A 27,893-nucleotide genomic window follows, 5' to 3' on the forward strand; every position below is an offset into this window, starting at 1 on the left:
GGGGGGTAGTGGGAGGGATGTGGAGGTGCGAATGCATGACTGGGGGGTAGTGGGAGGGATGTGGAGGTGCGAGTGCGTGACTGGGGGGTAGTGGGAGGGATGTAGAGGTGCGAGTGCGTGACTGGGGGGTAGTGGGAGGGATGTGGAGGTGCGAGTGCGTGACTGGGGGGTAGTGGGAGGGATGTGGAGGTGCGAGTGCGTGACTGGGGGGCAGTGGGAAGGATGTGGAGGTGCGAGTGCGTGACTGGGGGGTAGTGGGAGGGATGTGGAGGTGCGAGTGCGTGACTGGGGGGTAGTGGGAGGGATGTGGAGGTGCGAGTGCATGACTGGGGGGTAGTGGGAGGGATGTGGAGGTGCGAGTGCGTGACGGAGGGGTAGTGGGAGGGATGTGGAGGTGCGAGTGCGTGACTGGGGGGTAGTGGGAGGGATGTGGAGGTGCGAGTGCGTGACTGGGGGGTAGTGGGAGGGATGTGGAGGTGCGAGTGCGTGACTGGGGGGTAGTGGGAGGGATGTGGAGGTGCGAGTGCGTGACTGGGGGGTAGTGGGAGGGATGTGGAGGTGCGAGTGCGTGACTGGGGGGTAGTGGGAGGGATGTGGAGGTGCGAGTGCGTGACTGGGGGGTAGTGGGAGGGATGTGGAGGTGCGAGTGCGTGACTGGGGGGTAGTGGGAGGGATGTGGAGGTGCGAGTGCGTGACTGGGGGGTAGTGGGAAGGATGTGGAGGTGCGAGTGCGTGACTGGGGGGTAGTGGGAGGGATGTGGAGGTGCGAGTGCGTGACTGGGGGGTAGTGGGAGGGATGTGGAGGTGCGAGTGCGTGACTGGGGGGTAGTGGGAGGGATGTGGAGGTGCGAGTGCGTGACTGGGGGGTAGTGGGAGGGATGTGGAGGTGCGAGTGCGTGACTGGGGGGTAGTGGGAGGGATGTGGAGGTGCGAGTGCGTGACTGGGGGGTAGTGGGAGGGATGTGGAGGTGCGAGTGTGTGACTGGGGGGTAGTGGGAGGGATGTGGAGGTGCGAGTGCGTGACTGGGGGGTAGTGGGAGGGATGTGGAGGTGCGAGTGCGTGACTGGGGGGTAGTGGGAGGGATGTGGAGGTGCGAGTGCGTGACTGGGGGGTAGTGGGAGGGATGTGGAGGTGCGAGTGCGTGACTGGGGGGTAGTGTGAGGAGAGTTATTGTCCTCACTGTACAGCACAGTAACAAGGCAGTGTTCTGCCCGATGCAGTCTCTCGGCTACCACTGAAGGATGGTCCCTGGACCTTCACTACAGGCCAAGGGCACCCGCAGCAGTCCCAGCTCTTCCCTGCCCCTCTAGCAGAGGCAGTGGTATGGTCCACACTCACTCTCCCCCAGAGGGAAGAGGACCAGGGAAGGCCCAATAGTCAGGCTCTTGGCTGTGTAACCTGCCTCTCTCAAGTGGGTAGAGGCACTCCCGAATTTGGGGCGGCACTGCCCTTAAGTACAGCCAGGAGAAGGGCACCAGGTCTGTCTCATGATTGGTCATGCCCAGGCCGGATGTCACCGCCTCCCGCTGTCACTCAAGTGCAGCACCAAGGAGGGGGAAAACCCCATATCAACTACTGGCAACCTGATTGTACCAGGGCTTACTGCCAGTACAGGGCAGAATAGTAGCCATCAGATGACCTGGCTACACTAATATTAGATCATATTATCATATTTTAAACCCATCTGCTAATGACTCTGTAAATCTTAATGTCACCGCTATTATTGCGATTACGTCTAAACGCGAAGTTGGGAGCATGGCGCAGCACTGCTTAGAGAATACATCACACCATCTTGTAAGAATACGTGTATGCAAATTCCAAATGTGACAAAAATACACATTTTATCCCCAAACTGTCAACATTACTCCCAAGTTTGTATAACTCATATTCACCCAAGCCCAAATTCCCTAAAATGAAATGAACTAGATAAGACAAATCCAATTAGGGTTGCCAGGTGGCTTCTCCAAAAATGCAGCACACAGTGGTGAAAGGTGTGGCACGCTCGAGACACACACGCACACACACCTCTCCCCTCCATGCTGTTTCTTCCTCTCCTTGGCCCCACCTCCAGGCTCCTGACACTACCTCCTGATTGGCTACATTAACAAGCAGCAGCCAATCAGGATGGAGGAAGCTGCCCAGCCCCCTGGCAATAGCTCTGCTCTGGAAAATCCTGCGGCCCCACAAGCCAGTCAGGTCACTATGTCCAGTGAGGTAATACCGGTATACACATACACGCCCAGAGAGGTAATACCGGTATACACATACACGCCGAGAGAGGTAATACCGGTATACACATACACGCCCAGAGAGGTAATACCGGTATACACATACACGCCCAGAGAGGTAATACCGGTATACACATACACGCCCAGAGAGGTAATACCGGTATACACATACGCCCAGAGAGGCAATACCGGTATACACATACACGCCCAGAGAGGTAATACCGGTATACACATACACGCCGAGAGAGGTAATACCGGTATACACGTACACGTCCAGAGAGGTAATACCGGTATACACATACACGTCCAGAGAGGTAATACCGGTATACACAGACACGCCCAGAGAGGTAATACCGGTATACACATACACTTCCAGAGAGGTAATACCTGTATACACATACACGCCCAGAGAGGTAATACCGGTATACACATACACGCCCAGAGAGGTAATACCTGTATACACATACACACCCAGAGAGGTAATACCGGTATACACATACACGCCGAGAGAGGTAATACCGGTATACACGTACACGTCCAGACAGGTAATACCGGTATACACAGACACGCCCAGAGAGGTAATACCGGTATACACATACACATCCAGAGAGGTAATACCTGTATACACATACACACCCAGAGAGGTAATACCGGTATACACATACACGTCCAGAGAGGTAATACCGGTATACACAGACACGCCCAGAGAGGTAATACCGGTATACACATACACTTCCAGAGAGGTAATACCTGTATACACATACACGCCCAGAGAGGTAATACCGGTATACACATACACGCCCAGAGAGGTAATACCTGTATACACATACACACCCAGAGAGGTAATACCGGTATACACATACACGCCGAGAGAGGTAATACCGGTATACACGTACACGTCCAGACAGGTAATACCGGTATACACAGACACGCCCAGAGAGGTAATACCGGTATACACATACACATCCAGAGAGGTAATACCTGTATACACATACACACCCAGAGAGGTAATACCGGTATACACATACACGCCCAGAGAGGTAATACCGGTATACACATACACGCCCAGAGAGGTAATACCGGTATACACACACACACCCAGAGAGGTAATACCGGTATACACATACACGCCCAGAGAGGTAATACCGGTATACACATACCCACCCAGAGAGATAATATCGGTATACACATACACGCCCAGAGAGGTAATACCGGTATACACATACACATCCAGAGAGGTAATACCTGTATACACATACACACCCAGAGAGGTAATACCGGTATACACATACACGCCCAGAGAGGTAATACCGGTATACACATACACGCCCAGAGAGGTAATACCGGTATACACATACACGCCCAGAGAGGTAATACCGGTATACACACACACACCCAGAGAGGTAATACCGGTATACACATACACGCCCAGAGAGGTAATACCGGTATACACATACCCACCCAGAGAGATAATATCGGTATACACATACACGCCCAGAGAGGTAATACTGGACACATACACGTCCAGAGAGGTAATACCGGTATACACATACACGCCCAGAGAGGTAATACCCATCCTGTACGTGGGATTGCCCCTCCTGTACGTGGGATTGCCCCTCCTGTACGTGGGATTGCCCCTCCTGTACGTGGGATTGCCCCTCCTGTACGTGGGATTGCCCCTCCTGTACGTGGGATTGCCCCTCCTGTACGTGGGATTGCCCCTCCTGTACGTGGGATTGCCCCTCCTGTACGTGGGATTGCCCCTCTGGTACGTGGGATTGCCCCTCCTGTACGTGGGATTGCCCCTCCTGTACGTGGGATTGCCCCTCCTGTACGTGGGATTGCCCCTCCTGTACGTGGGATTGCCCCTCCTGTACGTGGGATTGCCCCTCCTGTACGTGGGATTACCCCTCCTGTACGTGGGATTACCCCTCCTGTACGTGGGATTGCCCCTCCTGTACGTGGGATTGCCCCTCCTGTACGTGGGAATGCCCCTCCTGTACGTGGGATTGCCCCTCCTGTACCTGGGATTGCCCCTCCTGTACCTGGGATTGCCCCTCCTGTACCTGGGATTGCCCCTCCTGTACCTGGGATTGCCCCTCCTGTACGTGGGATTGCCCCTCCTGTACGTGGGATTGCCCCTCCTGTACGTGGGATTGCCCCTCCTGTACGTGGGATTACCCCTCCTGTACGTGGGATTGCCCCTCCTGTACGTGGGATTGCCCCTCCTGTACGTGGGATTGCCCCTCTGGTACGTGGGATTGCCGCTCCTGTACGTGGGATTGCCCCTCTGGTACGTGGGATTACCCCTCTGGTACGTGGGATTACCCCTCCTGTACGTGGGATTGCCCCTCTGTTACGTGGGATTACCCCTCCTGTACGTGGGATTGCCCCTCTGTTACGTGGGATTACCCCTCCTGTACGTGGGATTGCATTTAACGTTGCAGACTGCCAAACATAGCAATAATAATAAGGAAAAGATATTTTCTAATATAGCCCTGACAGTATCTGCAGTGCTTGACTCAGCATGGTGAGTCCCTGTCCCGCAGAGCTTACAATCTAATTTTGGTCCCAGGTTAACACCACTTCAATGACAGTAAGCTAATGAGTGTGATACTATCTCTGCCATTTGTCCTCCCACAGATTCACTCCTCCTCCCTTCATTCATTTGTATTCAATCCCCATCCACAGCTCTATCAATCTTCTTGTCTCTCTCTCTCTCTCCCTCCATATATTACTCTCAGTCTCTCTGTCCATGTCTCTCTCTATCTGTCTCTCTGTGTCCCTACAGTATCTGTCTCTCTGTGTCCCTACAGTATCTGTCTCTCTGTGTCCCTACAGTATCTGTCTCTCTGTGTCCCTACAGTATCTGTCTCTCTGTGTCCCTACAGTATCTGTCTCTCTGTGTCACTATCTGTCTCTCTGTGTCCCTATCTGTCTCTCTGTGTCCCTATCTGTCTCTCTGTGTCCCTATCTGTCTCTCTGTGTCCCTATCTGTCTCTCTGTGTCCCTATCTGTCTCTCTGTGTCCCTATCTGTCTCTCTGTGTCCCTATCTGTCTCTCTGTGTCCCTATCTGTCTCTCTGTGTCCCTATCTGTCTCTCTGTGTCTATCTGTCTCTCTGTGTCTATCTGTCTCTCTGTGTCTATCTGTCTCTCTGTGTCCCTATCTGTCTCTCTGTGTCCCTATCTGTCTCTCTGTGTCCCTATCTGTCTCTCTGTGTCCCTATCTGTCTCTCTGTGTCCCTATCTGTCTCTCTGTGTCCCTATCTGTCTCTCTGTGTCCCTATCTGTCTCTCTGTGTCTATCTGTCTCTCTGTGTCTATCTGTCTCTCTGTGTCTATCTGTCTCTCTGTGTCTATCTGTCTCTCTGTGTCTATCTGTCTCTCTGTGTCTATCTGTCTCTCTGTGTCTATCTGTCTCTCTCTCCATGTCTCTCTCTCCATGTCTTTCTCTCGCTCCATACTGTATCTCTCTCTCCCTCTGTCCATGTCTCTCTCCACGTCTGTCTCTCTCCACGTCTGTCTCTCTCCACGTCTGTCTCTCTCCACGTCTGTCTCTCTCCACGTCTGTCTCTCTCCACGTCTGTCTCTCTCCACGTCTGTCTCTCTCCACGTCTGTCTCTCGCCACGTCTGTCTCTCGCCACGTCTGTCTCTCTCCACGTCTGTCTCTCTCCACGTCTGTCTCTCCACGTCTGTCTCTCTCCACGTCTGTCTCTCTCCACGTCTGTCTAGCTCTCTCTCTCTCAACATGTCTCTCTCCATGTGTCTCTCTCTCTCCATGTGTCTCTCTCTCTTCATGTGTCTCTCTCTCTCCATGTCTCTCTCCATGTCTCTCTCTCTCCATGTGTCTCTCTCTCTTCATGTGTCTCTCTCTCTCCATGTCTCTCGCCACGTCTGTCTCTCTCCACGTCTGTCTCTCTCCACGTCTGTCTCTCTCCACGTCTGTCTCTCTCCACGTCTGTCTCTCTCCACGTCTGTCTCTCTCCACGTCTGTCTAGCTCTCTCTCTCTCAACATGTCTCTCTCCATGTGTCTCTCTCTCTCCATGTGTCTCTCTCTCTTCATGTGTCTCTCTCTCTCCATGTCTCTCTCCATGTCTCTCTCCATGTCTCTCTCTCTCCATGTCTCTCTCTCTCCATGTCTCTCTCTCTCCATGTCTCTCTCTCTCCATGTCTCTCTCTCTCCATGTCTCTCTCTCTCTCCATGTCTCTCTCTCTCCATGTCTCTCTCTCCACATCTCTCTCTCTCTCCATGTCTCTCTCTCTCTCCATGTCTCTCTCCACGTCTCTCTCCCCACGTCTCTCTCTCCCCACGTCTCTCTCTCCCCACATCTCTCTCTCTCCACGTCTCTCTCCACGTCTCTCTCCACGTCTCTCTCCATGTCTCTGTGTATTTTTATCTTTACATGCATCTATATCACAGCCTCTTCTCTGTGCCTCTCTCTCACTCCCTAAGACCCGGGTGCTTTCGCCCGCGCGGAGGCTGTGGGAAAGCGTGGGGGGCGTGTTCTGGGGGCGAGCCTATGGCGTCACGAAGCTGGTTCGTCCTCATTGGGCAAACCGCTCACGTGACCTGTCTGTTTCAACTGATTTCTCACGCAACGCGCGCCCCCTCCCGCTTCTGCACGCACGCGCCCGCACGCTGCATGGACGCGAACACTGCCTTAAGGCAGTCTGGCCGCTCAGCGCGCGGTCTGCAGTACCATGGCCCCAGCCCTTCACATCCACACTGACTTTCTCTCTTCTCACCTTTCTCTCTCTGTCTTATCTTCCTCTTGCTACTCTAGCTCCTTCTATCCTTCTCTATCACTCTGTAGCCCCCCTCCTCGTCATCTTTCCCTGCTCTCCCCTCTACTCTTCATCTCTCTCCCTCTTCCCCCCCCTCCTCTCCCTCTCTTTGCCTCCTCCCCCCTCGTCTTCATCACTTTCCCTCCTTCCCCCCTCCTCTCCCCCTCCATCTCTCTCTCCTCTCCCCCCTCCATCTCTCTCTCCCTCCCCCCTCCTCTTCATCTCTTTCCCACCTTCCCCACTCCTTTCCATCTCTTTCCCCCTCCTCTCGATCTCTCCCCCCATCCTCTCCATCTCTATCCCTCCTCTTCATCTGTTTTCCTCCTCCCCCTCTCGTCTCCATCTCTATTCCTCCTTCCCCCCTCCTCTCCATTTCTCCCCTCCCCCCTCCAACTCTTCCCTCCTTCGCCCCCTCCTCACCATCTCTCTCCCTCCTTTCCCCCCCTCCTCTCCATCTCTTTGCCTCCTTCCCCACTCCCCTCCATCTATCTCCCTCCTTCCCCTCTTTCTCTCCATCTCTCTATACCTCCTCCCCCTGCTCTCCATCTCTCCCCCCTCCATGCTCTGGTTTTATACGCGTAGGAAGTATAAAATGTGTCTGTACTAATTATATCGACAGCGAGAGAGACAGAAATCCCCGAGAGAGAGGAAGAGACTGCGACAGAGAGGGGGATGGGGGGAGGGGGGTTAGATAGAGAGGGGAGGAAGGGAGGGAGAGGGGGACAGGAGGAGAGAGAGTATGGAGGGTGATGAGAGAATGGTGAGGGGGATGAGAGAGACTGATTGTTAGCTTCACGATCCCCCCTAATTATTCTCCAATTAGTACAGGAGTTGGGTAACCTTTATACCTCTCCCAGTGGAGCCAAGATCTCTCTCTTCCTCCTTCCCCACTCTTTATCCCTCCACTTCCTCCTCTCTCTCACTCTTTCCCCCTTCCTTCTCGCGTTCTCCCTGCCCCTCCTTCACTTTCTCTCTCTGCCTCTCTCTCCCTTCCGTCTCTATCCCCTGCCTCTCTGTCTCCCTCCCCCTCTCTCACCCTCCCTTTCCCTCTCCCCCTCTCCTTCCATCCCCCTCCCCCTCCCCTATCCTTCCCCTTCCCTTCCATCTCTCCCCTCTTTCTCCTCCTTCTTTCCTTCTCTCTCCCCCTCCCTCCCCTTCTCTCCCCATCTCCCCTTCCCTCTCTTCCCCTCTCCCTCCACTTTCCCCTCTGCCCCCCTTCCCTCTCCCTCCACTTCCCCCTCTGCCCCCCTTCCCTCTCCCTCCACTTCCCCTTCTCCCTTCCCCCTCTCATATTTTGCTGCTGTTACAGATTTATCGGATCTCCGCCCCACACAAACTGTAACAGGACAATTCTCTAGGGAGTCAAAGTGCCACATAAACACAGACGCACAACACTATACACAGACCAAACCAGTAACACATATACAGTATACACTACACTATATACACACATTGACGATAACACACTTGTACATACACACACATTATCCACAGACAAGGCCATTAAGATATATGTTGAACAAAGATATTACACACACAGTACAATTAATACACTAATATATACACAGACACACAACATTACACACAGACGGAACAATGAATACACACACACACACACACACACACATTATATACCGACAGGGCCAGTAACACACATATATACACACAGAAATACATACACACACACAGATATGCATTTGTATAATGTTGTGTGTGTGTGTGTGTGTGTGTGTGTGTATATAAGAGAAGGACCCGTCTGCATATGATTTTGTGTGTCTGTGTCTTTATGCTTGTATTAATGGTCCAGTCTGAGTATACATAGACAGACAACATTATACACAGAAAGGGCCATTGACACAGATATATGCACAGCCACACATACAGTATGTACAGTACCCACAGACATTCATATACACACACTATATATGTACTGTATATATACACAACCCATGGATCCTTTGCTACAGTATCCCTTCTCATTCTAGTTACCCTCTCCGTGGCCTGTCCCACTGACGACCACCCTTTTCTCTGCCACATTCTCCTGTCTCCTGGTGTTTGGGACAAAGCCCTCTCCTGGCTTTCCCCCTCCTGTCTCATCATTCTGTACGTGCACCTCAGAGCTTCATTTCGCTCTATAAACGCTCCCACGGTGACCTTATTAATTCATTTGGCTTCAAGTACCCCTTTTATGCAGAGGACACACCCCTGTATCTATCACACCACGTACCTCACACCCACAGTGTAATCCCAGGCGCTATCTCACGGTTAATCTTGTCCAGGATGGCAGCTAGACACCTATAACTCAATATGTCGAAGACTGAGCTGCTCTTAATCCCACTTAATTCAAGACCCATTATCCCCTTTTCCATCACAGTCAGTAACGCTGCTATTTGCCCAGTTCCCCCACCCATTGTTCCGCTGTTATCTCTTTCCTTCTCCCCTCACCCTAATGCTGCCGCCTTTCTCCATTGCTAAAATACAGTATGATTTTTGTCTCTGTTTCTCGAGAAAAAAAAGGTTATTGCACCCCTCACTCTCTCCTGTCTGGACTTCTGTAACCTTCTCCTTTCTAGCCGTCCTGCCATGTAGCTTTCTAACCTTCTGTCTATTCAAAGGGCTGCTAAGGGGATAACCTCACCCTCCCGCGGTCTCTGCTTCTCTCCTCCTGAAACCTCTCTGATGGTTCCCATAGTCTCTGCTTCTCTCCTGAAACCTCTCTGATGGTTCCCGCGGTCTCTGCTTCTCTCCTGAAACCTCTCTAATGGTTCCCATAGTCTCTGCTTCTCTCCTGAAACCTCTCTGATGGTTCCCATAGTCTCTGCTTCTCTCCTCCTGAAACCTCTCTGATGGTTCCCATAGTCTCTGCTTCTCTCCTGAAACCTCTCTGATGGTTCCCGCGGTCTCTGCTTCTCTCCTGAAACCTCTCTGATGGTTCCCATAGTCTCTGCTTCTCTCCTGAAACCTCTCTGATGGTTCCCATAGTCTCTGCTTCTCTCCTCCTGAAACCTCTCTGATGGTTCCCGCGGTCTCTGCTTCTCTCCTGAAACCTCTCTGATGATTCCCGTAGTCTCTGCTTCTCTCCTGAAACCTCTCTGATGGTTCCCGTAGTCTCTGCTTCTCTCCTCCTGAAACCTCTCTGATGGCTCCCGCGGGCCCTTCCTCTCTCCTGAAACCTCTCTGTTGGTTCCCGCGGTCTCTGCTTCTCTCTTGAAACCTCTCTGATGGCTCCCACAGTCACTACACAATTCTTCTAATTTTTAAGGCACTCCACTTCTCTACCGCTCCCAACAGCTCATCTTTAATCCTGTGTTACCCCTATAAACCCCTGTGTCACTACAGCTCCCTCACATCTACAGCCCTTCTCACCCGCTACCCACTAACTCTGGAACGCTCTCCCACTCAATGTCAGGCAAGAACCTTCTCCAACTTCAAAGCTCACCTGTTCAATTAAACACTCTAACTACTGCACTCACATCAGTATGCTCTTACACACTCTAACCAATGCACTCACAATAGTATACTCTTACACACTCTAACCAATGCACTCACATTAGTATACTCTTACACACTAACCAATGCACTCACATTAGTATCCTCTTACACACCCTAACCAATGCCCTCACATTAGTATGCTCTTACACACACTAACCAATGCACTCACATTAGTATGCTCTTACACACCAACCAATGCACTCACGTTAGTATGCTCTTACACACACTAACCAATGCACTCACATTAGTATGCTCTTACACACTCTAACCAATGCACTCACATTAGTATGCTCTTACACACACTAACCAATGCACTCACATTAGTATCCTCTTACACACTCTAACCAATGCCCTCACATTAGTATGCTCTTCCACACTCTAACCAATGCACTCGCATTAGTATGCTCTTACACACTCTAACCAATGCACTCACATTAGTATGCTCTTACACACTCTAACCAATGCACTCACATTAGTATGCTCTTACACACACCAACCAATGCACTCACGTTAGTATGCTCTTACACACACTAACCAATGCACTCACATTAGTATGCTCTTACACACACTAACCAATGCACTCACATTAGTATGACCTTACACATACAACCCAATGTACTCACATTAGTATCCTCTTACACACACTAACCAATGCACTTGTATTAGTATGCTCTTAAACACTTTAACCAATGCACTCACAATAGTATGCTCTTACTCACTCTAACCAATGCACTCACATTAGTATGCTCTTACTCACTCTAACCAATGCACTCACATTAGTAGACTCTTACACACTCTAACCAATGCACTCACATTAGTATGCTCTTACACACACTGACCAATGCACTCACATTAGTATGCTCTTACACACTCTAACCAATGCACTCACATTAGTATGCTCTTACACACACCAACCAATGCACTCACGTTAGTATGCTCTTACACACACTAACCAATGCACTCACATTAGTATGCTCTTACACACTCTAACCAATGCACTCACATTAGTATGCTCTTACACACACTAACCAATGCACTCACATTAGTATGCTCTTACACACTCTAACCAATGCACTCACATTAGTATGCTCTTACACACACTAACCAATGCACTCACATTAGTATCCTCTTACACACTCTAACCAATGCCCTCACATTAGTATGCTCTTCCACACTCTAACCAATGCACTCACATTAGTATGCTCTTACACACTCTAACCAATGCACTCACATTAGTATGCTCTTACACACTCTAACCAATGCACTCACATTAGTATGCTCTTACACACTCTAACCAATGCACTCACATTAGTATGCTCTTACACACACCAACCAATGCACTCACGTTAGTATGCTCTTACACACACTAACCAATGCACTCACATTAGTATGCTCTTACACACACTAACCAATGCACTCACATTAATATGACCTTACACATACAACCCAATGTACTCACATTAGTATCCTCTTACACACACTAACCAATGCACTTGTATTAGTATGCTCTTAAACACACTGACCAATGCACTCACATTAGTATGCTCTTACACACTCTAACCAATGCACTCACATTAGTATGCTCTTACACACACCAACCAATGCACTCACGTTAGTATGCTCTTACACACACTAACCAATGCACTCACATTAGTATGCTCTTACACACTCTAACCAATGCACTCACATTAGTATGCTCTTACACACACTAACCAATGCACTCACATTAGTATGCTCTTACACACTCTAACCAATGCACTCACATTAGTATGCTCTTACACACACTAACCAATGCACTCACATTAGTATCCTCTTACACACTCTAACCAATGCCCTCACATTAGTATGCTCTTCCACACTCTAACCAATGCACTCACATTAGTATGCTCTTACACACTCTAACCAATGCACTCACATTAGTATGCTCTTACACACTCTAACCAATGCACTCACAATAGTATGCTCTTACTCACTCTAACCAATGCACTCACATTAGTATGCTCTTACTCACTCTAACCAATGCACTCACATTAGTAGGCTCTTACACACTCTAACCAATGCACTCACATTAGTATGCTCTTACACACACTGACCAATGCACTCACATTAGTATGCTCTTACACACTCTAACCAATGCACTCACATTAGTATGCTCTTACACACACCAACCAATGCACTCACGTTAGTATGCTCTTACACACACTAACCAATGCACTCACATTAGTATGCTCTTACACACACTAACCAATGCACTCACATTAGTATGACCTTACACATACAACCCAATGTACTCACATTAGTATCCTCTTACACACACTAACCAATGCACTTGCATTAGCATCCTCTTACACACACTAACCAATGCACTCAGATTAGTATGCTCGTACACACACACTAACCAATGCACTCACATTAGTATGACCTTACACATACAACCCAATGTACTCACATTAGTATCCTCTTACACACTCTAACCAATGCACTTGCATTAGTATCCTCTTACACACTCTAACCAATGCACTCACATCAGTATGCTCTTACACACCAACCAATGCACTCACGTTAGTATGCTCTTACACACACTAACCAATGCACTCACATTAGTATGCTCTTACACACACTAACCAATGCACTCACATTAGTATGCTCTTACACACTCTAACCAATGCAATCACATTAGTATCCTCTTACACACTCTAACCAATGGACTCACATTAGTATCCTCTTACACACACTAACCAACGCACTCACATTAGTAGGCTCTTACACACTCTAACCAATGCACTCACATTAGTATGCTCTTAGACACTAACCAATGCACTCACATTAGTATGCTCTTACACACACTAACCAATGCACTCACATTAGTATGCTCTTACAAACTCTAACCAATGCACTCACATTAGTATGCTCTTACACACACTAACCAATGCACTCACATTAGTATGCTCTTACAAACTCTAACCAATGCACTCACATTAGTATGCTCTTACACACACTAACCAATGCACTCACATTAGTAAGGCAGATTTTAATTAACTGAGGTCTAATCTAGTAGTAATACAATGGGATGATGTTTTTGCAGGGAAAACTGTAGAAGATAAATGGGCAGTCTTTAAAACATTGTTAGAAAAGCACACTTATCAGTGTATACCCTTGGGTAATAAATATAAAAGAAATAAGTCAAAACCAATGTGGCTAAATAAACAGGTAGGGGAGGAAATGGACAAGAAGAGGAAGTCGTTTAGATTCTTTAAGTCAGAAGGGACAGAGACATCGTATCAGAATTATAAGGAATGTAACAAAAATTGCAAAAGGGCAATCAAATTAGCAAAAATGGATAATGACAAAAGGATTGCAATAGAAAGTAAGGTCAACCCTAAAAAGTTCTTTAAGTACCTTAATAACAAAAAAATGAGAAAAGAAAATATAGGACCCTTTCAGTGTGAGATGGGTAGGCAGATTATTGGAGATAAGGAAAAAGCTGAGGTATTAAACAAATTTTTTGCCTCTGTGTTTACCAGGGAAGAATCAAGTTCAATAGTAGTGCCGCAGGAGGAAGCCACAACCTCCATATTAATGAACAATTGGTTAACTGAGGAAGAAGTTCATAAGCGACTTGAAAAAATTAAAGTAAATAAGGCACCTGGCCCCGATGGCATACATCCAAGAGTTCTCAAGGAGTTAAGCTCAGTAATAGCCAAACCATTATATTTAATATTCAAGGACTCCATTTCCACAGGCTCAGTACCACAAGATTGGCGTAAAGCAGATGTGGTGCCTATATTTAAAAAGGGAGCTAGATCACAACCGGGAAATTACAGACCTGTAAGCCTGACTTCAATAGTAGGGAAACTACTTGAAGGTTTAATACGGGATAATATTCAGGAATACCTAATGGAAAACAAAATTATTAGTAATAGTCAGCATGGATTTATGAAGGATAGATCTTGCCAAACTAACCTTATTTGTTTCTTTGAGGAGGTTAGTAGGAATTTAGACCAGGGTAATGCAGTTGATGTGGTCTACTTAGATTTTTGCAAAGGATTTTGATACGGTTCCACACAAGAGGTTGGTGTACAAAATAAAGCAAATTGGACTCAGTAATAATATATGCACCTGGATTGAAAACTGGTTAAAGAACAGACAACAGAGGGTTGTCATAAATGGAAATTTTTCAGGTTGGGCTAAAGTCGTGAGTGGAGTACCTCAGGGATCGGTACTGGGACCCCTGCTTTTTAATTTGTTTATTAATGACCTTGAGGTTGGGATCGAGAGCAAAGTCTCCATCTTTGCTGATGATACTAAATTGTGTAAGGTAATAGAATCAGAGCAGGATGTAATTTCTCTTCAGAAGGACTTGGAGAGACTGGAAACGTGGGCAGGTAAATGGCAAATGAGGTTTAATACAGATGAATGTAAGGTTATGCATTTGGGATGCAAGAATAAAAAAGCGACTTACAAATTAAATAGAGATATATTGGGGGAATCCTTGATGGAGAAGGATTTAGGAGTGCTTGTAGACTGCAGGCTTAGCAATAGTGCCCAATGTCATGCAGTAGCTGCAAAGGCAAACAAGATCTTATCTTGCATCAAACGGGCAATGGATGGAAGGGAAGTAAACATAATTACGCCCCTTAACAAAGCACTAGTAAGACCATACCTTGAATATGGAGTACAATTTTGGGCACCAATCCTAAAAAAAGATATTATGGAACTAGAGAGAGTGCAGAGAAGAGCCACCAAATTAATAAAGGGGATGGACAATCTAACTTATGAGGACATAAATTGAGCTAGCTAAATTAGATTTATTTACATTAAAAAAGAGGCGTCTAAGAGGGGATATGATAACCATATACAAATATATTCGGGGGCAATACAAGGAGCTTTCAAAAGAACTATTCATCCCACGGGCAGTACAAAGGACTCGGGGCCATCCCTTAAGGTTGGAGGAAAGGAAATTTCACCAGCAACAAAGGAAATGGTTCTTTACAGTAAGGGCAGTTAAAATGTGGAATTCATTACCCATGGAAACTGTAATGGCAGATACAATAGATTTGTTAAAAAAAAATTGGACATCTTTTTAGATGGGAAAGGTATACAGGGATATACCAAATAAGTATACATGGGAAGGATGTTGATCCAGGGATTAATCCGATTGCCAATTCTTGGAGTCAGGAAGGAATTAATTTTTCCCCTTAATGGGGTTTTTTGTTTGCCTTCCTCTGGATCAATAAGTAAGTACGGATATAGGATAAAGTATCTGTTGTCTAAATTTAGCATAGGTTGAACTTGATGGACCTATGTCTTTTTTCAACCTCATCTACTATGTAACTATGTAACATTAGTATGCTCTTACACACTCTAACCAATGCACTCACATTAGTATCCTCTTACACACTCTAACCAATACACTCACATTAGTATCCTCTTACACACACTAACCAATGCACTCACATTAGTATCCTCTTACACACCCTAACCAATGCACTCACATTAGTATGCTCTTACACACACTAACCAATGCACTCAAATTAGTATCCTCTTACACACGCTAACCAATGCACTCAAATTAGTATCCTCTTACACACGCTAACCAATGCACTCACATTAGTATGCTCTTACACACTCTAACCAATACACTCACATTAGTATCCTCTTACACACCCTAACCAATGCACTCACATTAGTATGCTCTTACACACACTAACCAATGCACTCAAATTAGTATCCTCTTACACACGCTAACCAATGCACTCACATTAGTATGCTCTTACACACACTAACCAATGCACTCAAATTAGTATCCTCTTACACACTCTAACCAATACACTCACATTAGTATCCTCTTACACACCCTAACCAATGCACTCACATTAGTATGCTCTTACACACACTAACCAATGCACTCAAATTAGTATCCTCTTACACACGCTAACCAATGCACTCACATTAGTATGCTCTTACACACTCTAACCAATGCACTCACATTAGTATCCTCTTACACACGCTAACCAATGCACTCACATTAGTATGATCTTACACACTCTAACCAATGCACTCACATTAGTATGCTCTTACACACTCACATTAGTATGCTCTTACACACTAACCAATGCACTCACATTAGTATCCTTTTACACACTCTAAACCAATGCACTCACATTAGTATGCTCTTACACACTCACATTAGTATGCTCTTACACACTAACCAATGCACTCAAATTAGTATCCTCTTACACACTCACATTAGTATGATCTTACACACTCTAACCAATGCACTCACATTAGTATGCTCTTACACACTCACATTAGTATGCTCTTACACACTAACCAATGCACTCAAATTAGTATCCTCTTACACACTCACATTAGTATGCTCTTACTCACTCTAAGGCCTTGCCCCCGCTGCCTACTACAGCGTCCACTGTGGCGGACGCTGCACGCATGAGAGCCCTCCCCTCAATGGCGCCGGGCCTGCTGCGAGGGGGGGCCGCAGCGCTCGGGCGAGAGCTGCTCCTGCTCTCAATAGAATTGAGAGCAGGACTCGCGTCGAGAGATTAGGCACGCCCCCCGGCGGTTCAGCCAATGAGGGTGAACCTGCCGGGTGACGTCATGGCCGCGCCCCCGTCACTCACCCGCCACGCCCCCCCGCCACGCCCCCCCCCCCCCGGTCTCTCCTCCTGCAGTGAGCTGCAGACCGGGGAATCGGCTGAACGCTCCGCCAATATCGCGGGTGCGCGTTACAGCGGCGTGAAAGGGGCCTTAGCCTAACCAATGCACTCACATTAGTATGCTCTTACACACTCTAACCAATGCACTCACATTAGTATGCTCTTACACACTCTAACCAATGCACTCACATTAGTATGCTCTTACACACTCTAACCAATGCACTCACATTAGTATGCTCTTACACACTCTAACCAATGCACTCACATTAGTATGCTCTTACACACACTAACCAATGCACTCACATTAGTATGCTCTTACACACTCTAACCAATGCACTCACATTAGTATGCTCTTACACACACTAACCAATGCACTCACATTAGTATGCTCTTACACACGCTAACCAATGCACTCACATTAGTATCCTCTTACACACGCTAACCAATGCACTCACATTAGTATGCTCTTACACACACTAACCAATGCACTCACATTAGTATGCTCTTACACACACTAACCAATGCACTCACATTAGTATGCCCTTACACACTCTAACCAATGCACTCACATTAGTATGCTCTTACACACACTAACCAATGCACTCACATTAGTATGCTCTTACACACGCTAACCAATGCACTCACATTAGTATCCTCTTACACACGCTAACCAATGCACTCACATTAGTATGCTCTTACACACACTAACCAATGCACTCACGTTAGTATGCTCTTACACACACTAACCAATGCACTCACATTAGTATGCTCATACACACTCTAACCAATGCACTCACATTAGTATGCTCTTACACACTCTAACCAATGCACTCACATTAGTATGCCCTTACACACTCTAACCAATGCACTCACATTAGTATGCTCTTACACACACTAACCAATGCACTCACATTAGTATGCCCTTACACACTCTAACCAATGCACTCACATTAGTATGCTCTTACACACACTAACCAATGCACTCACATTAGTATGCTCTTACACACACTAACCAATGCACTCACATTAGTATGCCCTTACACACTCTAACCAATGCACTCACATTAGTATGCTCTTACACACACTAACCAATGCACTCACATTAGTATGCCCTTACACACTCTAACCAATGCACTCACATTAGTATGCCCTTACACACACTGACCAATGCACTCACATTAGTATGCTCTTACACACTCTAACCAATGCACTCACATTAGTATGCTCTTACACACTCTAACCAATGCACTCACATTAGTATGCTCTTACACACACTAACCAATGCACTCACATTAGTATGCTCTTACACACACTAACCAATGCACTCACATTAGTATGCCCTTACACACTCTAACCAATGCACTCACATTAGTATGCTCTTACACACACTAACCAATGCACTCACATTAGTATGCTCTTACACACGCTAACCAATGCACTCACATTAGTATCCTCTTACACACGCTAACCAATGCACTCACATTAGTATGCTCTTACACACACTAACCAATGCACTCACATTAGTATGCTCTTACACACACTAACCAATGCACTCACATTAGTATGCTCTTACACACTCTAAACAATGCACTCACATTAGTATGCTCTTACACACACTAACCAATGCACTCACATTAGTATGCTCTTACACACACTAACCAATGCACTCACATTAGTATGCTCTTACACACACTAACCAATGCACTCACATTAGTATGCTCTTACACACACTAACCAATGCACTCACATTAGTATGCTCATACACACTCTAACCAATGCACTCACATTAGTATGCTCTTACACACACTAACCAATGCACTCACATTAGTATGCTCTTACACACACTAACCAATGCACTCACATTAGTATGCTCTTACACACACTAACCAATGCACTCACATTAGTATGCTCTTACACACACTAACCAATGCACTCACATTAGTATGCTCATACACACTCTAACCAATGCACTCACATTAGTATGCTCATACACACTCTAACCAATGCACTCACATTAGTATGCTCTTACACACACTAACCAATGCACTTACATTAGTATGCTCATACACACTCTAACCAATGCACTCAAATTAGTATGCTCTTACACACACTAACCAATGCACTCACATTAGTATGCTCTTACACACACTAACCAATGCACTCACATTAGTATCCTCTTACACACGCTAACCAATGCACTCACATTAGTATCCTCTTACACACGCTAACCAATGCACTCACATTAGTATGCTCTTACACACACTAACCAATGCACTCACATTAGTATGCTCTTACACACACTAACCAATGCACTCACATTAGTATCCTCTTACACACACTAACCAATGCACTCACATTAGAATCCTCTTACACACTCTAACCAATGCACTCACATTAGTATGCTCTTACATACTCTAACCAATGCACTCACATTAGTATCCTCTTACACACTCTAACCAATGCACTCACATTAGTATGCTCTTACATACTCTAACCAATGCACTCACATTAGTATCCTCTTACACACTCTAACCAATGCACTCACATTAGTATGCTCTTACATACTCTAACCAATGCACTCACATTAGTATCCTCTTACACACTCTAACCAATGCACTCACATTAGTATGCTCTTACACACACTAACCAATGCACTCACATTAGTATGCTCTTACACACTCTAACCAATGCACTCACATTAGTATCCTCTTACACACGCTAACCAATGCACTCACATTAGTATGATCTTACACACTCTAACCAATGCACTCACATTAGTATGCTCTTACACACTCTAACCAATGCACTCACATTAGTATGCCCTTACACACTCTAACCAATGCACTCACATTAGTATGCTCTTACACACACTAACCAATGCACTCACATTAGTATGCTCTTACACACACTAACCAATGCACTCACATTAGTATGCTCTTACACACACTAACCAATGCACTCACATTAGTATGCTCTTACACACACTAACCAATGCACTCACATTAGTATCCTCTTACACACCCTAACCAATGCACTCACATTAGTATGCTCTTACACACACTAACCAATGCACTCACATTAGTATGCTCTTACACACTCTAACCCAGGGGAGCGCAAACTTTTTGTGCTGCGCCCCCCTGTCACTCTGCCCCCGGCTCTCGCGCCCCCCTGCCTACCTTCATTCGCGTCAGATGACGTCACACGCCCACGCAGCGTCAAGTCACATGGTGCCGCGGCGTCTATTGACGCCGCGTTGCCATGGCGACGCAACACAGACGGCTGAATCCCGGTAAGTAAACAGTTGCAGGGGCCTCACGCGATCCCCCGGCATTTAATTTAAATGCCTGGGGGAAGAGCGCGGGGCCTCTGCAACTGCCCGCGCCCCCCCAGCACAATCTCCCGCCCCCCCTGGGGGTCGCGCCCCCCACTTTGCGCACCGCTGCTCTAACCAATGCACTCACATTAGTATGCTCATACACACTCTAACCAATGCACTCACATTAGTATCCTCTTACACACTCTAAACCAATCCACTAACATTAGTTTTCTCTTACACACGCTAACCAATGCACTCACATTAGTATGCTCTTACACACTCTAACCAATGCACTCACATTAGTATGCTCTTACACACTAACCAATGCACTCACATTAGTATTCTCTTACACACTCTAAACCAATCCACTAACATTAGTTTTCTCTTACACACGCTAACCAATGCACTCACATTAGTATGCTCTTACACACTGTAACCAATGCACTCACATTAGTATGCTCTTACACACTCTAACCAATGCACTCACATTAGTATCCTCTTACACACTCTAAACCAATCCACTAACATTAGTTTTCTCTTACACACTCTAACCAATGCACCGAATTAATATGCTCTTACACACTCTAACCAATGCACTAACATTAGTATCCTCTTACACACTAACCAATGCACTCACATTAGTATGCTCTTACTCACTCTAACCAATGCACTCACATTAGTATCCTCTTACACACTCACATTAGTATGCTCTTACACACTCTAACCAATGCACTCACATTAGTATCCTCTTACACACTCTAAACAATGCACTCACATTAGTATCCTCTTACACACTCTAAACAATGCATTCACATTAGTATGCTCTTGCACACTCTAAGCAATGCACTCACATTAGTATGCTCTTACACACACTAACCAATGCACTCACATTAGTATGTTCTTACACACACTAACCAATGCACTCACATTAGTATCCTCTTACACACTCACATTAGTATGCTCTTACACACTAACCAATGCACTCAAATTAGTATCCTCTTACACACTCACATTAGTATGATCTTACACACTCTAACCAATGCACTCACATTAGTATCCTCTTACACACTCACATTAGTATGCTCTTATACACTCTAACCAATGCACTCACATTAGTGTCCTCTTACACACTCACATTAGTATACTATTACACACTCTAACCAATGCACTCACATTAGTATCCTCTTACACACTCACATTAGTATACTATTACACACTCTAACCAATGCACTCACATTTACTCATACATTATCCACACATGACAACTAGATTGTAAGCTCTTCGAGGTTAGGGCTCCTCCCAGTGTGACATTGATGTTTTGATGCAGCATCTCTGTTATATTCCTTGTATTGTCACATCCCAAACTTTGATTTGATACTCAGATGACTCTCTAAATATACAGCCCAACTCGTCCCAAGCCCCACTTCCCACGCCCTCTTAAGATTAAAACATGGAAATCAAGTTCTGCGACTGAAACCCTCTCATATGTTCGCTCACGCGTTCCACAGGGGCCAGCGAACAAAGGCCTCACTAAAAGGACGGGTACACAACCTATTAAAGTCAGCGCATTTCAAATCCTAAGATACTATGAAATAAAAAAACGGCCTTTGTATTTTACAAATCCCCATTCATTCATAAGATTGTGCATCATTTTATTTACAACCTACTAAGCATAGGAGTCCCCTGAATCCGCACCTCGTAATGAAAGACTTTTTTTCTTTACCCTATAAATGACTATTTTCCAATATGGTCTGTAAACCCGCCCCCACCCCTCCCCCCCCCCTTTTTTTTAATCATTATGAGAAATGCTAAAATAAGCCCAATTAAGCTTCATCTTCTATGGGGAGACTGGCGGCCATCTTAATTTCAGTCACAAATCTGTGATTTTGAGGGGCCGATATCCCTGAACTGTATAAAAATAAAATGGAAATATCACATTAAACAGCAAAATTAACAAACAAAAAAAAAAAGATATGAAATTAAAAAGTACCCAGGTCTGCACCTTTAATAATCAATATAATTATATATCCGCTAATTGCTGTCCTCATTATAAAGACGTGTAGCACAGCGGCCCCCAAAATGAAGGCTGGCATCTGAAAGCAGCCACCCCGGCTCCTTATACACCATCTCCTCCCCCACCATGTTGGTAACGTGCAGGGAACTGGCATTATTCTCAGCCCCATCCGGTTCCTGAGATACTTACTGGGGAAGGTGCAGTGTTATAGTCGCCTCCAGGGGAAACAAAATGGTGGCTTACATATCATGTGTCATATGGGCTAATAGGAAGATGCAACGTCAGCCCTTATACAAGAGAAGCCCTTGGCCACCCTCATGCTTCTGATACATATCTCCCAGGTATTTCCCAATAACCACCGCCCCAATTTAATACAACCGTAAACCTCAATAAGATCTCTGTAACCTATTACAGTTCTGGTGCAATGTGACCCAGCTAAATGCAGACCCCGGAATGTCCCCGTAAAATGTTGGATAATCCCAGGGATCCCTTAAAACTGGGGAAATGGCCCATAACCCCCCCCTCTCCAGAAAATCCCTGTGCCTCATAACCCCCCCCCCCACCTTCCACAAAATCCCTGTGCCCCATAACCCCCCATTTTACACAGTCGCTGTGCCCCATAACTTCCCCCTGGTCTTCCACAAAATCCATGTGCCCCATAACCTCCCCACCTTCCACAGTCACTGTGCCCCATAACTTCCACCTTCCACAAAATCCCTGTGCCCCATAACCCCTCACTTCCACTGTGCCCAATAAACTCCCCCCCACCTTTCACAAAATCCCTGTGCCCCATTACCTCCCCCCACCTTTCACAAAATCCCTGTGCCCCATAACCTCCCTCCACCTTCCACAAAATCCCTGTGCCCCATAACCTCCCCCCACCTTTCACAAAATCCCTGTGCCCCATAACCTCCCCCCACCTTTCACAAAATCCCTGTGCCCCATAACCTCCCCCCACCTTTCACAAAATCCCTGTGCCCCATAACCTCCCCCCACCTTCCACAAAATCCCTGTGCCCCATGACCTCCCTCCACCTTCCACAAACTCCCTGTGCCCCATAACCTCCCCCACCTTTCACAAAATCCCTGTGCCCCATTACCTCCCTCCACCTTTCACAAAATCCGTGTGCCCCATAACCTCCCTCCACCTTCCACAAAATCCCTGTGCCCCATAACCTCCCCCCACCTTCCACAAAATCCCTGTGCCCCATGACCTCCCTCCACCTTCCACAAACTCCCTGTACCCCATGACCTCCCCCCACCTTCCACAAACTCCCTGTGCCCCATGACCTCCCTCCACCTTCCACAAAATCCCTGTGCCCCATTACCTCCCCCCACCTTTCACAAAATCCGTGTGCCCCATAACCTCCCTCCACCTTTCACAAAATCCCTGTGCCCCATAACCTCCCCCCCCCACCTTGCACAAAATCCCTGTGCCCCATAAACACCCCCCCCCACCTTGCACAAAATCCCTGTGCCCCATAAACTCCCCCCCCCACACCTTTCACAAAATCCTTGTGCCCCATAACCACCCCCACCTTCCACAAACTCCCTGTGCCCCGTGCACCTTTTCCAAGACTCCATTAATCAACCCAAAATCCCAATACCTCATAAACTAGCCTACACAGGAATACATCGCAGGAAACATGTACCCCTACTTGAACCCTGTATCCCAATTGAAACCTTAGTACAGACTGTAAACCCGAATAACCATTCATATCCTAACACAGACACAGATCAATACTCACAATACCATTTCAGATCCCATTTAAGATCCCACTTCCCGATTCATCCATATTCTGGGCACACGTTTCTAATAAGGTTCCCATGATAGAAATACCCAGTCTTATAACAGACCACAAACTAGATGCACCCATCGTAATACAGACCCAATATTAGGAACCTTCACCCTAATATAGAGCCTGTTAGAAATATCCTTCCTAATATTGACCCAATAATTACAAATAGCCACCCTAATTCTGACCACACACTAGAAATTCCCACCCTAATAAAGATCCTACATGAACACCCTTGTCCTCAATACATCCATATCATTATGGGCACCCCACAAATCTACTTACCTTAAAATGACCCCATATCTGATCAACCAAAGGAAGATCCCATTTAAAACTGTACCCACTCCAAACCTTAAAGCCTTCCGCCCTATAGCACCCAGTTTCATTTTATACCCACACACAGAAACCCTTCAAATACAGGTCCTCCCTAAATGCACTCGTGGTCCCCGCAGGAACGACATCAATGCCCCTTATTGAGGCAATCTTGTATTCTAAAAACCCTAAAATCATTTGATGAATATCCCAACCCTATTAATGGCTTCATCAAATAAATATGCCTTACAAACAGCCAATGCGCAGTACACTCACAGCCCCCCTCCCAAAATCAATAGCCATTTTACACAATACGGCCATATTTTGTCACCATATTTATTTATTCAAAACCCCAAACTAAAAATCCCCAGAATCGCCCCCCCATGAAACCCAATAACAGATGGACATGCATGTGCAGATGTTAGATTGCATTCCTCATCCCTACACATGATCCCAATCCCTTGTAGATCAACAACCCTTTTTCTTGAGATCCTGAAGTCTTCATTTGATCTAAATCAGATTTCTCTGTCGAGAAATATGTAGCTTCTATCAGAAGCCCACAAAGCAGACCCCATCGTACCATCCTACCCCTGTACCAGGAAACGTCTTGTAACATGCCGAGGCTGATAGCCCTAAAGAGGGGGATCCCGTCAAATCAGGAATTGTGGAATAGGCTTTGATAAACCCTAAATAGAATAGCATCAAACCCCTTGAGTGCCTGAAGGGGCCGTTGCCATCTTCCTACCGGACACAGACATTGGACAGTGTCACATGAGGACTCTTACAGTGTCTCTTCTTAAGTGACAGGCAGCCTTGGAAGGGGGTGTAATGGATGGAGACCCCAAAACATCCTATTGGAAATAACCTTTATAAAACCTGTCACCCCAAAACTGCTTCCAGCACAGATAACCTACAAATGAACAATAATCTCTAACAAAGACCAATAGCCATGTGAACCCCCATCCTTCCAATACAGGGTAAACTCCATCCTAATGCAGACCCCAAGTTGGAAATACCCACCCTAATACAGAGCATGCATTTGAGTCATCCTGATATAGGCTCCTTATTAGAAATGCCCACCCTAATACAATCCCCAAATTAGAAAATGACCACCCTTATAGACCCTCATTTAAAAACACCCATCCTAATATAAGCCCTGCATTACAGATACCTGCCCTAATACAGATACTAAATTACAAATACCAACTCTAATACAGACCCCATGTTCCACACCTTTATTCCCATTGTAGCCATCTTAAAATGACCTAGTTAAACAATGTTTCGCCCCAAATCGCAAGCATCCACCCTGCATTGAGACCCCATCCATTAATATGATGGACCGCTTCGAATTCTGATGCATCCGGGTAGAGGTACCCCCACAAAATGTGGCACAGGAGATGGACGTTAACACTACTATAATAACAGGAGGACAGTGGGGTTTTGGTTGGGGGTAGGGGGGATCCTCCTCACTTCTGTCCATGACATACTCACCATGCCCCCCCCTCGTCAAGAATGGGGTCCTGTTAATGGCGATAGGGACTGTCCCATGCTTATTATGGAAATGATGCACATGATGCGTGGTGCTGAGGCTGGACGATACCCGTGCTGCTTCTGAGACCCTGGCCAGTGCCAGAAGGCCGAGGGGCAAAAAGGTCCGAGCCCAGTGGCCGATGCTGGCCATGACCCCCAGGGGGCTGTCCGATGCCCCTCCAGGGGCCGGGACAAGGGGCAAGTGCAAGCCTATCCTTTCCCGAATCAGCATGTCATCCAGACCCTCATTGCTCGTCTTATGCAATCTCCCCCTTTCGTACACCGGGGGGGGGAGATCTTCAGGCTGAGAGGGGGGATGGGTTTAATTGTGGGGTTTACCCCCCTCCAGCATCCATTGATCCCCCAAACAAAAATCCAGACTCAGAAAATGTACCAGCAATGGAGAACACTGATATTAAGATAGAGGAAGAGGGGTTAGGGGGGGTATCTTGTTTTTGGGGGGATCCCCCCCCCCCAAGGATCACAAAGAAAAATCAGTCCCCCTTTTTTCCCCCTTAGATCCAGAAAAATCCAGAAAGCGAGGGATTAAATGGGTGCCCTGCTTTATTCCAGAGAGCCCTCACTGTGGATAAATATCCAGCGAAGCGGAGGAGAAGCGGAGGAGAAGCGGAGGAGAAGCGGAGGAGAAACGGAGGAGAAGCGGAGGAGAAGCGGAGGAGATGGACAGCACAGAGAGAAATGGAGGAGGATTGTGGCATAGAGAAAAAACAGATTCACCACCGAAATATTCCGTTTCATATGCCCCCCGTGTCTTCAGAGAGGGTCGCCTACCACTCCTCACCCCCACCAGAAAACAGTATACATTGTACACCCCAACTTTCTCATCCCCCCCCCAAAAAAATAAAAACAAAAACTGGATGAAAAAATGAGATAAGAATAATCAACAGCAGTGGAAAGAGAGAGATGAGCCTGTGTGTGCTGCAGAGGGAAAGAGGAGGGAGGGAGGGAGGAGAGAGGCAGGGGGAGGGGTGAGAGATGGGAAGAGAGGAGGTGGGAGAGAGGGATGGAGAGAGAGGGGGGGGGAGAGAGAGAAGGGATGGAGAAAAGATGCACAGATAGAGGAAGGGATAGATGAAGACAGGAGAATATAAAGGGTAGAAGGCGGATAGGGGGGAGAGATAGGAAAGGGAATGTGTGGTTGAGAGAGGGGGGGGGTGTAGAAGGGTAGAGGGAAGGGATAGACAGAGAAAGGCTGTGACAGGGGAAAGGGGGGAGTCACAGGGCAGACAGGATGAGACACTAACCCAAATAGAGTGGGAGATGTAGAGGAGGAAGGAGAGAGAGAGAGAGAGAGCGGGAGACAGAGGCAGAGCCATAGATAGGGTAGGGAGAGAAAGGAAGAGAGAAGTGGGGAGAGAGGACAGGTGTGGAAGGAGGAGAAGAGAGAATAGGGGGGGAGGGGGGAGAGAAACAGGTTTGTAGAGGAAGGGAGATTGAGAGATCAAAAGATAAGGGGTTTTATGTGCATGAAAGGAGGGGTGAGAGGTATCGATCAAGGGGAAATTGAGAATAGTGAAAGGAAAGGGGGATAGAGAGAAGGTATATATAGAGAGAGAGAGGGGGAGGGAGAGCGAGGAGGGACAGAGAGAGTAGGGAGAATGTATATAGAGAGAGGACAGAGAGGAGGGAGGGAGAGAAGGTACAGTATGTATAGAGGGAGAGGAGGGACAGAGAGAGGAGACAGAAGGTGTATATATAGAGGGGGGGGACAGAAGGTACAGTA

The 27,893-nt window shown here is 46.7% G+C and overlaps 1 protein-coding gene across 4 annotated transcripts in view; it reads right to left on the minus strand.

Annotated features, from left to right (window-relative positions):
• The window catches only part of LOC142465635 (neurexin-2-beta-like), a 138,562-nt gene extending 111,451 nt beyond the window's left edge, over positions 1 to 27,111 (minus strand). For 2 of the 4 annotated variants that reach the window (XM_075569760.1, XM_075569759.1), the window contains exon 1: positions 26,111 to 27,109. In XM_075569760.1, coding sequence (XP_075425875.1) covers positions 26,111 to 26,381 — 271 coding nt within the window. In that variant the 5' untranslated portion in view covers positions 26,382 to 27,109. Of the gene's footprint in view, positions 1 to 26,110 lie in introns of all 4 variants that reach the window. The other 2 variants (XM_075569758.1, XM_075569757.1) reach the window with 2 other exon arrangements.
• Positions 27,112 to 27,893: the final 782 nt, after the last annotated feature.

Source organism: Ascaphus truei, chromosome 14, assembly GCF_040206685.1.
Source record: "Ascaphus truei isolate aAscTru1 chromosome 14, aAscTru1.hap1, whole genome shotgun sequence".
Lineage (NCBI taxonomy): Eukaryota > Metazoa > Chordata > Amphibia > Anura > Ascaphidae > Ascaphus > Ascaphus truei.